Source organism: Pteronotus mesoamericanus, unplaced genomic scaffold, assembly GCF_021234165.1.
Source record: "Pteronotus mesoamericanus isolate MK-2021 breed Mesoamerican mustached bat unplaced genomic scaffold, CSHL_Meso_final contig_105, whole genome shotgun sequence".
Taxonomy (NCBI): domain Eukaryota; kingdom Metazoa; phylum Chordata; class Mammalia; order Chiroptera; family Mormoopidae; genus Pteronotus; species Pteronotus mesoamericanus.
The window spans coordinates 4027598-4039945 of NW_026555006.1; the positions used below are offsets into that span (position 1 = coordinate 4027598).

General features: G+C 38.3%; 1 protein-coding gene across 2 annotated transcripts in view; it reads left to right on the plus strand.

Moving 5' to 3' along the window:
• The window catches only part of ZFYVE9 (zinc finger FYVE-type containing 9), a 128822-nt gene that overhangs the window by 42165 nt on the left and 74309 nt on the right, over window positions 1-12348 (plus strand). For both annotated transcript variants that reach the window (XM_054573040.1, XM_054573050.1), the window contains exons 3-4: window positions 5338-5440; window positions 9331-11429. In XM_054573040.1, the coding sequence (XP_054429015.1) occupies window positions 5371-5440; window positions 9331-11429 (2169 nt within the window). In that variant the 5' untranslated portion in view covers window positions 5338-5370. The remainder of the gene's footprint in view (window positions 1-5337; window positions 5441-9330; window positions 11430-12348) is intronic.

The following is a 12348-nucleotide window of genomic DNA, read 5'->3' on the forward strand; positions in this document are numbered from 1 at the left end:
TTGGGTGCATGTATGTTTACAATGTTTATGTCTTCTTGATGGATTCTTCCTTTGAGTATTATAAAGTGTCCTTCTGGGTCTCTTTATGACCTTTGTTTTGAAATCTATTTTATCTGATATAAGTATTGCTATCCCTGCTTTTTTTCTCTGTCCATTTGCTTGGAATATTTTTTTCTTACCTTTACTTTCAGTCTGTGTAGGTCCTTTGTTCTGAGTTGGGTCTCTTGTAAGCAGCATATGTGTGGGTCATGTTTTCTTATCCATTCAGCTGTCCTATGTCTTTTGATTGGAGCATTTAATCCATTTACATTTAAAGTTATTGTTGATAGATACTTATTCATTTTTTCCCTTTGTACCTGTGACCGTCTTTTTCTCACTCTTTTTCTTCATATTCTTAAAACAGTCCTTTAACATATCTTATAGTGCTGGTTTGGTGGAGGAGTATTCTTTCAGCTTTCTTTTGTCTGGGAAACTCCTACTTTGCCTTCCATTTTAATTGAGAACCTTGCTGGGTAGAGTAGTTTTGGCTGTAGGCACTTGCTTTTCATTACTTGGAACATTTTTTTCCATTCCCTTCTGGCTTGTAGTGTTTCTGTTGAGAAGTCAGCTGCTAGCCGTATCAGGACTCCCTTGTATATTACTACCTGTTTCTCCCTTGATGCATTTAGGATTCTCTCTTTGTCTTTGATATTTGCCATTTTAATGATGATGTGTTTGGAGTGGGCCTCTTTGGGTTCCTCTTGAATGGGACGCTCTGTGCTTCCTTGACTTGCGTGACTTTTTCTTTCCTCCAGTTAGGGAAGTTTTCCATCATTACTTTTTTCAACAGGCCCTCTTTCCCTTATTCCTTATCCCTATTATATGGATATCATTACATTTCAGGTTGTCCTGCATTCCCTTGAGTGCCACTTCATTCTTTTTGAATCTTTTTTCCTTTTCTCGCTCTCTGGGAGCTTTTTTCCTACCTTGTCATCCAGCTCGCTGATTCAGTCTTCTGCTTCATCTAGCCTGCTTTTGATTCCTTCTCCTGTGTTCTTCAGTTCAGAAATTGTATTCTTCATTTCCTCTTGCCTCTTATTGCTAATTTCTATATCTTTTTTCATGCTGATAGAGTTTGCAGTAAGTTCCTCATAGTTTCCCTGTAGTTTTTGGTAATTCTCTCTGAGCTCACTGAGCTCATTGAGCTTCATTAGAACCATTGTTTTGAACTCAATATCTGATAGCTTACTTGCCTCTATTTCATTTAGTTCTCTTTCTGGGTATTCCTCCTTTTCCTTCAAGTGGGGGATGTTTCTTTTTATTCTCAGTATTTGTGAGACTCTTCTTTTTTGCTTCTGATATTTAAATTGATTTGTCTTGACTTCCTGACTTTGTGGTGTCAACTTCTATTGTAGGAGACTGCTTTTTTCCCCCCTTTCTTTCTGTATCTGCCTCTGATGATGTCAGCTGTTGACCCCGTCTGACCCTAGGCAGTCTTTAAGAGACTTCCACAGATCTACTGTCTGTGTCTGTCTCCTCCAGTTGTTAATCTAGTTAGTCTGTCCCCAGCAATCAGGGCCGGGCAGAGTACCTCCTGTGAACGTGGCTATTGTATCCTTTCATGCTGCTGCCACTCGGGAGTGGTCTGCCTGAGCAAGATGGCTGCTGCTGTAGAGGGGAGGAGTCAGCATTGGGATCTCCCCAGCTACTTCCTCAGTTCTTTCCCCAACGTCTCCATCTCCAGACTCTTCTCAAGTAGCTCTAGATCACTCTTGTGTCCTCTTTAGTCAGGGATCTACTATCTGTGACTGCCACTCTGTACTCAGCACCAGGGCCTTCACAGCACCGGGTTGGGGCCGAGCCTACTGGGAGCGTGGCTGTTGTGTCCCCTCATGATGCTGCCGCTCGGGGGAGTGGTCCACCTGAGCAAGATGGCAGCTGCCAGAGGTGGGTGGAGTCAGCACCAGGATCCTCTGACTACTCCCTCAGTTCTCTCCTCAACACCTCTGTCTCCAGTCTCTCCTTAGGTGTCTCTAGACCACTCTGCATCACCTTTAGCCAGGGATCCCCTATATGTGACTGTTGCTCCATACTCAGCACCCAGGCCTGTGCAACGCCTGGCTGGGGCAAAACCCCTTGGGGGTGGGGCTATTGTATCCTTTCACGCTGCTGCCACTCAGAGGAGTGGTCTGCCTGAGCAAGATGACAGCTGAAGAATGGGGGGTGAGTCAGCATTGGGACCTCGGGGTCCACTTTCTCAGTTTTCTCCTCAAAGCCTCCCTCCCCAGTCTCTCCTCAGGCAGCTCCAGCCCACTCTGCCCCTGCCTCTGCCAGAGCCCAGGGTAAGTGGCTGCCACTATAAATTTTTGCATTGGTCCTTTAAATGGTTCTTTGTGTCTCCAGCCGCCTGTCTCTGGCAGAGAGAAACCCTGCCACTTTTCACAGCTGGCTTTTATCTGTGTGCTTTTTGGGCTCTGGTGCTGTAGGCTGGAGATCCTCGCTTATGGTTTAGAACCTGCTCTTCTCAGGGGGATCCAACTGGCCATTTCAGTATCCCTCTGGTGCTGCCACCCGTGGGTGCCTAGCCCACCTTCTTGAGCCTCTAGTGCATTCCTTACCAGTTAGGTTGTGCTAAAGTCGATTCCTCTGTCCGGCCAAGGTTTTAAGGCTCCTCTCTCACTATTGTTCAGTTGTTTTCCAGGTGATTTCTCCACAGTTTAGTTGTAATTCCAGATTGGTCCTGGGAGGAGATCAGTGTGACTTCCACTCACTCCTCCGCCATTTTGAAGTCCCTGATCTTTTTCTTAAATAAGTCACTTTAACATTTAATATAATAATGGTTTGATGATGATGAAGTCCTTTAATTTTTCCTTGTCTGGGAAGCTCTTTATCTACCCTTTGATTCTAAGTGGAATTTTTTACTGTGTAGAACAATCCTGGCTGTAGGGCCCTGCTTTTCATAATTTTGAATATTTCTTGCCAATCCCTTCTAGCTTGCAAAGTTTCTTTTGAGAAATCAGCTGACAGTCTTATGGGAACTCCCCTGGAGGTAACTTACTTCTTTATCTTGTTGTTTTTAAGATTCTCTCTTTATCTTTAACCTTTGACATTTTAGTTATTATGTGTCTTAGTGTGGGCCTCTCTATTTTTCCTGGACTTGCGTGTCTATTTCCTTCACCAAATTAGGGAAGTTTTCTTTCATTATTTTTTCAAATAGATTTCCAGTTTCTTGCTCTCTTCTCCTTCTGGCACCCCGATGATGTGAATATTGGAATGCTTGAAGTTGTCTCAGAGGCCACTTATACTCCTTGTTTTCTTTCCTCTTCTCATTGTTTTGATTAGTTGTTTGTGCTCCCTTCATTGATTTGACTCTTGGCTTCATCTACTATTGTTTCCCTGTAAATTTTCTTTATTTCATTTAGTGAATTCTTTGTTTCTGACTGGGTCTTTTTTATGCTGCTCAGGTCCTCGCTGAGTTCTCTGAGCATCCTTATAACCAGTGTTTTGAACTCTACATCTGATAGATTGCTTATCTACATTGATTTAGTTCTTTTTTGATCTGTTCTTTCATTTGGGTCATGTTTCTTTGTCTCCTCATTTTGGCAATCTTCCTGCGTTTGTTTCTATGTATTAGGTAGAGCCTCTGTGACTCCCTGTCTTGGTATCATGGCCTATTATAGTAGGTATCCTCTAGGGTCCAGTGGCACAGTCTCCCCTACCACCCAAGCTGGATATTCAACGTGTGCCCTTCGTATGGGCCCTCTTGCAGTTGAGCTCTGATTGCTGTTGGCAGATCAACAGGAGGGATTTACCCAGGCTAGTCAGCTGCAAGGGCTAGCTGTGACCACTGACCACCAACTTTACCCTGTGTGGAGGATCAGCTGTGCAGGGGCAGGGTGGTGGTGCTCTGAAGTGGTCAGTAGCTGTCCACTAGGTACACAGTCTCTGGGGTTTCCTGAGTGATGCAGGCCAAGGTCAGCCCCAACCTGTATTCTGCCCAGGGCCACCTTCCTGGGCTCTAAAGTAATCTGAGGTGACTGCTGCCAGTCCACAACACTTCTTTCTTAAATAGTTCAGCAGGTATCTCCTATGAGTAAGGGCATTCTCCTACAAAATCAAAGTACAATTATCACATTCAAGAAAATGATTGTTAATTCACTATCCCTAATATATAGTCCAAATTCCCCTGATTGTCCCAAAAATGTTATGTTTTGTTTGTGAATATGTGTTTTTTTCAATCTAGGATCCAGTCAGTGTTCATGCATAGAATTTGGTTACTCAGTCTCTTCAGTCTCTTTTAAGTTAGAATAATCTTCTTTTCTATAATACTGATTTTCTTTTTGAAGAATTTAGGACAGTTGTCTTATAGAATGCTTCACATTCTAGATTTGTCTAATTGTTTCTTTATGATTCGAGTTAAACATTATTGGCAAGAATGTTGTGTAGGTGAAGTTTTAAACTTCTCATTGCCTTACATTAGAATTACATTAGGAGGTATAGAATGTCAGCTTGTTAAACTATTGGTGATGCCATTTGATCCCTTGGTTAAGATCCCTTGGTTAAAATATTTTTACTTAATTATTTGGAGGGAGGGTAAAGGAGGGAGAAATAAGATGGAGAGAAACATTGATGTGTGAGAGAAACATCAGTCAGTTGCCTCTCATAACGCCCAGCCGGGGAACTGGCCCACAACCCAGGCATGTGCCCTGACTAGGAATCATACCAACAACCCTTTGGTTCACAGGCTCACACATAATTCACTGGGCCACACCATATCTTTTCACTGTAATCATAGATTTTCTTCCTTATAATAAATAAGTCATCTGTAGAATACTTTAAGGCACTGTAAATATTTTCTTCCCCAATAACCATTTACCTAAAGATTTTTAATATCTATTTTTGATGCTTGCCTGAATTAATGATAACTGGATTTTAATACAACTTATTGACCTACTGGGTGTACTCTGTTCACTTACTCACTTCACAGGTATTTATTGAAAAGTTACATTAGGTTCTTAGCTAATCACTTGGTGAACACAGTCTTGTGTGTGTCTTTGTGTTGTCTACAGTCTTGTGGGAAAGATTGACATTAATCAAATAATGACAATATATGTTTATAGATTGTTATAAAGGATAAAGTGGGGTGCTGTGAGAGATTATAAGGGGAGATCACCTTTTCTAGGGAATATTTCCCTGTGAAAGTAAGTTAAGAGCTAAAAGATGTAGAATTTTTGGGTATGGAGGGATATTAGAGGAAGTTGGGTAAAAAGTCCTGAAGACGGACTTTTTGTATCATTTGTTTTGTCTATAAATTATATTTTAACAATTGAAAGTATAATACAAATTTGATCTTTCTAGATTTAAACGAGTCTCTTCAGTGGTTCCTCACTGATGGAGAATTACTTCCAAGCAGAAGCTTACAACCTGGACAAGGTTTTAGATGAATTTGAACAAAACGAAGGTGAGAATTTACTTTGGCAAAAGTATATAAATGTACTTCTCATATAGAGAATGTAGGGTTATAAGAGGATGCAGTGCTTTTTTAGAAAGTAAAATCAGATCCAATGACTTAATAATAATAATAATATACATTAATATCCAGAGTAATAACTAACATGTTTAATCACTGAGATATTATGCTAAACCATTTACATGGATTTTTAAAAAATTATGTCTTTAAAATAATCCCATGAAAGTGGATCTTATTTATGTTTTACAGATGAGAATAGAGGCAAAGAGAAGTTAAGCAACTTTCTGAAAGTTACTTTGCTAATAAGTGGCAGGATTAGAATCTAGGCAGTATGGTACAACCAATTTACAGTCAAGAAAAGCTTTAAAATGTGTGATTGTATTTCCTAAACTAAGAAAAATTAGTAGCTTATTGAATACTGGTTGGCCAATAAAGGTTTGTTTTAAACCTAATTTAAAAAGATTTACATTTTTTAACAACTGCCAAAATGGTTAATTAAATAATACATTCTTAAGGCTCAATTTAAAAATATCTGCTTAAGATTCACTTTATTTAGGGAAACCTTTTCCTTAAGTTCCCCTCTCAGGATGAGTTGAATGGATAGGCCAGAGTTAAATCTCTTTCACCTTACCCACCTTCCTAAGACTTTTCTATTTCTAACAGGAAGTGGCATGTAACAAGTTTACAGAGTAATATATTTCCATCTAAAGCCCATGATTTCAGTAAAGCCTCTCAACCTTTACTATATCCAGTGGTTCAGGTTGTTCTTTGATAACAGCTGGGAAGAGATACTAGTTTTGATTTTGTTGTTTTGGGTCTATGGTACTGGAAGCCTTAAAGAGAATATGGGATCACTGGAGTAAGGAGGGAAAAGGGACAGGAATGATACCTGGAATGGCCTGCTCTTCTCATATTTTACCATTGATGACACAAAGCTATCCATAACCCTGGGTTCATTCCTAATTCATGTAAATATGAAATCTAATCATTTGGGATTTTCTTGGATTTAAATGAGCTTTACATATATACCAGGGTGAAAGGTACATTATCCTCTCAGTTTGAATCATTTATACAAGTATTTTCTCAATCTTTTCTTTGGTTTGGTCTTCTGTGTATCAGTTATGTGTCATTAGATACCTTCACAGATGCTGTATCTAGCAAATTCTCTGCTTCTAGAATGCCATTCTCTCTAATTAATAAAACTATTAGTTCATTACATCAATCTCTTTGCCATGTCCTTGTAGGTTCAATTAAGGTACTTTATATGTAGTTGAGTTGTAGTACATTTTTGCTGAGGCAGTAAAAATGGTCTCTCTTAGTTTGAAAATAGAGTGTTTGCTTATAAAAACAACTCCTTTAGAAGAAGAATTCAGAAGCCCTCTTCCTGTTTGTAACTATGGTGTTCATTTGTTTTGATTTTTTTTTTTTTTTTTTTTTTTTTTAGTGCTAGTTGCATTAAAGGTACTACCTGTAGCCTGGTACATTTCCAAGTATATTTTAAATGAGTTCTCATATTGTGTTAATTTACTCTGTTAAATGAAAAATGTAACATACACAGGCTGAGATGACACTAGATAGTTAACATTATTCCCAAGTGGTAGGTGGTTGAAAACTGAAATTTTTAATACTTGATCATTCCTGTTTGAGTATTATTAAAAATATATATATGTATGTATTTTTTATTTTTGAAAGAAACATCACTGTGCAGTTGCCTCTTGTGTTCCTCCAACCAGGGACCTGGCCCACAACTAACACATGTGCCCTGACTGGGAATTGAACTGGCAACACTTTGGTTTGTAGGCCAGTGCTCAGTCCACTGAGCCATACCAGCCAGGGCTGAATATTATTAAATATTCTTGTAAAGAGCAGTATTTCTTCTTTTTATTTTCATGAACAAGCTTGGAAATATGATTTCTTTTTTTAAAGGAAGCAATGTGTTACTAAATCTCAAATTTTTGCTATCCCAAGTAGGATAAACTCAGGATTAACACTTAGATGCTAAGCCATTTTCCATATAATCTGAGCCATTCTTCACACAGTCTGATATGTTACGATCTTTACAGTCTGCCCTTTCTAGTTTCTTTTCACTGCTTTCTTACATGAATTTTTTTGTAAACTCAAACTGATTTGCTTACTGGTCTCAGAGAGTTTTGTTGGGGACTATACTTTTCCGTTTCCCTGTTATGAATGTCCTCTTTTCCAAACTTACATAAAATTGTCTTTGAAGCCCAGCCCTTTTGCTCCTGCCTCCATGAATTCAAGCTCACTTCCTTAGTCTGTAAAATATCTTTCTCTTCTGAATTTGTTTTCAACTACTTACGTTCTTCAAATACTTATGTTCTCCTTTACTGCTAATTAATTATTATTTATGTGTATTGTATCTATTTCTTATTTTCCCAGCTAGATTATGTACTTCTTGGAGACCAGAGCTATTATTTAATCTTCATGTTCCTCAAGCCCAATGCTTTTACTCTCATAGATACTCACTTAGCATATGTTTATCATGCACCTACTACATACCAGGCACTATGCAAAGTAAGGACTTATATTGGTGGAAAGGAATGGTTTCTGCCTGGAAAAGTAAGGTAACTTAGCCATTCATTACAGTGTAATAAATGCTTTAATAAAGATATGGAGAAGGTGCTAAGGGAGCATTAAAGATTAATGTTACTACTGAGTGCAAAATATATCTGTGTTAGGCCTATGATTATCACATTTATGAAGAAAGCAAGAAGGGTAATAAGTGTATTATTTCTTATTTCTTCTTTAACATACACATAGCACTGTAACTTGCAGGAAATAGCCATCTTAGTTATAATCTGCTAAAAAATAAACAAGAAAATCAAATTATGCTTACTAATAACATTTAACTGGGTTGATTTAATAAAGTAATGGAATACTTTCTGCCAGATGTCCTCAGTAAAGTAAAATGAACCTAATTAATATGTTGTGACATGGTTATGATCAGAATTTCACATATTGTAGCATACTTTTTTAAACTTATTGACAAATTTTAAATATATACAAAGTAAACGATACTGTAGTAAACTCTAGCATACCCATTACCCAGCTTCTACAGTGACTGACATGCTGCCATTGTTTAGAAAGTTTATTTATGTATTTATTTAGAGAGAGGGAGAAACATAAGTTGGTTGTCTTCTGTATGTGCCCCAACCGGGAATAAATCTGCAACCCAGGCTTGTGCCCTGACTGGGAATCGAACTGGCGACCTTTCAGTTTGCCAGACGACACCAACTTAGCCACACCAGCCAGGGTCATGCTGCCATTTTCTGGTTCATTTATATCTTCAGCTACTCCTCACTCCTCACTCACCTTTTTTTTTTTTAACAGTTTTTAAAATCTATACACATTGAAATGTACAGATCTTAACTGTACATTTTAACAAATAGATATAAATTCATGTAATCCACATTTCAGTCATGATATGTATTATAGAACATTCTGTCTCCACAGAAAATTCCTTTCTTTTCCTTACCACTTAGTTACTACCATCTTCATCACTGTTCTCATTTTTTTCCACCTTAGGTTAGCCCTCACTCTATGTTGTGCTCAGCCAGTCCGAGGCCTTCCCCATTACTGGTGCCCTGCTACCCCCAAGTAAAGCCTGTGAGCTACTTGAATTATGTTGCTAGATTGAGGTAGAATTCTTTTATTGTTTGGAATGTTCTGAGATATTACTACTCAGTGACATATAGTATAGGGAATAATTGTAAACATATTTTCTTATTCTTAGCTATAAATTAGAAACTTCATATCTTAGGGATATCTTATTTTCAGACTATATTTGCAAATGTAGTCGACTAACTTAGTCCTAGCTTTTCCAGTGTTACCAGAAACCTTATTGTAATTTTTTTTTTCAGATGAAACAGTGTCTCCTATCTTATTGGATACAAAGTGGAATAAGCTTCTAGATCCCCCATCTCACCTACTGTCATTTAATCCTGCATTGGCCAGAGTGAATGAACCTTCAGTTTCTAATGAGTCACAGCCACAACTGAAAGTCTTCTCCTTGGCTCACTCAGCTCCTCTGACCACGGAGGGAGAGGACCATTGTGCTAATGGAAAGGACTGTAGTCTGAATCCAGAGAGCAACACAATGTGGATTGGCGAAAATGCCGTTGCAGAAGATCAGTTAATCAAGAGGAACTGTAATCAAGATGATCAATGCAATACTGTTGAAGTGGGAGAGAAGAAATGTGGAAACCTATCTTGTCTGCCAGATGAGAAGAATGTTCTTGTTGTAGCCGTCATGCATAACTGTGATAAAAGGACATTACCAAGTGATTTGCAGGATTGTAACAATTATAATAGTCAGTCCCTCATGGATGCTTTTAGCTGTTCACTGGATAATGAAAACAGACAAACTGATCAATTTAGTTTTAATATAAATGGGTCCATTGAAAAAGATATGAACTCAGAGAAACAGATGGATCTGTTGAATAGACCAAATGCAGAAGGGGACTCTGTTAAACGTATGTGTACTACTTCATCTGATGATTCAGCCAGTATTTGTTCCTCTTCACAATTAAAGGATGATGAAAATACAGGTAGAGATCCCTCCATGTCTGTGATTACAAGTTTAACAATTGATTCAGTAATCTCATCCCAGGGAACAGATGAAGATCCTGCTGTTAAAACCCAAGAGAACTGTATACCAGATGAGGTTCTCACTGACAAAACCAGCTCTCCTAGGACAGATTTAGGGAGTCTAAACTCCTTTTCCCATTATAATGAGGGGATTTTGATGAAAAAAGAGCCAACAGAGGAAATAACAAATGAAGAATCCATCCAGTCTGATTTGCCTTTACTTATCAAACCAGACATGCATAATGGATCTGGAAAGGATAATCATTCTGAACAGTCTTCAGATTGCCTTGTGCCCAGTGAAGTTAGAGTTGAAAGTGAAGATTGTGAGCATGAAGAAATTCTTGGCACTACAGAACTTCTTAATATGACAGAGCATTTTTCTGAATCTCAGGAGATGACTAATTGGAAATTGACTAAACTAAATGAGATGAATGACAGCCAAGTAAATAAAGAAAATGAGAAGTTTCTGCTGATGAATCAGCCTGAAGACACTTATAATGATAGTGAAGGAGAGTGTGAAAGAAGGGCAGAAGCAGGTCTAGATTTAAAAGGAACTGTCATGAATGAAAGTAAAGAATGTGATTTCTCTACTGTTACGGATACACCAGCAGCAAATACTTCTAATTGTTGTGATTCCTATGGAATGCAGAGCCCTGTTTGTTTTGTTCCAAAGACTTTACCCTCCAAAGAAGATTCAGTAACAGAAGAGAAGGAAATAGAGGAGAGCAAGTCAGAATGCTACTCAAATATTTATGAACAGAGAGGAAATGAAGTCACAGAAGGGAGTGGACTACTTTTAAACAGCACTGGTGACCTAATGAAGAAAAATTATTTACACAATTTCTCTAGCCAAGTTCCATCAGTGCTTGGGCAGTCTTCACCCAAGATAGTAGCAAACCTGCAATCTATCAGTGTTCCATTTGGTGGTGCAAGACCGAAGCAACCTTCTAATCTTAAACTTCAAATCCCAAAGCCATTATCAGACCATTTACAAAATGACCTTCCTGTAAACAGTGGAAATAATATTAAAAACAAAAATGATGTTCTTGGGAAAGCAAAAATAGGGGAAAACTCAGCAACCAATGTATGCAATACCTCTTTGGGAAACATTTCTATTGCTGATACAAATGGGGAACATTTAGAAAGTTATGAGTCTGGGATATCTAGTAGACCGTGCCTTGTATTAGCTCCAGATAGCCCAGATAATGATCTCAGAGCTGGTCAGTTTGGAATCTCTGCCAGAAAGCCATTTACCACTCTGGGTGAGGTGGCTCCAGTGTGGGTACCAGATTCTCAGGCTCCAAATTGCATGAAATGTGAAGCCAGGTTTACTTTCACCAAACGGAGGCATCATTGCAGAGCATGTGGGAAGGTAAGTTGTGTGTATCATCTCAGAAATCTAGAATGCTCATTTTGTAATGCTCAATTAAAAATTAATAAAGGAAATATAAGATGGTTGAGGTGACATTATAAATAGCTTTAGATCACCCAGTTCTAGTTCTAAATAAAAAATGACCTTGCTGATTCTTAGTGTTTGTAAAAGCTTTTTTTAGTTCCAAGATTTAAGCTGAATCAGCTTTCATAAAAATGAGAATTGAGGAAGTGTTAACTTTGTGGTTTATATATTGACAGATATTTAGTTAATGGAATTGTTTGAAATAAGGAAGTTACTCTTTTCGTCTTTTTTATTGAATTTATTGGGGTGACACTGGTTAACAAAATTATACAGGTTTCAGATGTACAATTCTACAATATATCACCTGTACACTATATTGTGTGTTCACCATCCTAAGTCTCTACCTGTACCATTTATCCCCGAAATACCCTCCACCATCCTTCCCTCCCACAATCATCACACTGTTGTCCATGTCCATGAGTTTTTTCTCTTTTTTCTTTTTTCTGCAAACTTTCCACCCCCAGCCCCACCCACCCCCAACGGCAGCTAGGCTGCTCCCTATGTATGAGTCTGTCACCAGTTTGCTTGTTAGTTCATTAGATTGTGCATGTGAATGAAATCAAATGGTACTTGTCTTTCTCTGATTGGCCTATTACACTTAGCATAATACTCTTCAGGTCTATCCATGCAAAGGGTAAGATTTCCTTCTTTTTTACAGCTGAGTAGTGTTCCATTGTGTAAATATACCACAGCCTTTTTATCCACTCATCTACTGATGGACACTTGAGCTGCTTCCAAATCTTGGCTATTGTAAATAATGCTGTATTGAACATAGGGGTGCTTATATTCTTTCACCTTAGTGTTTTGGGTTTCTTCAGATAGATTCCCGTAAGTG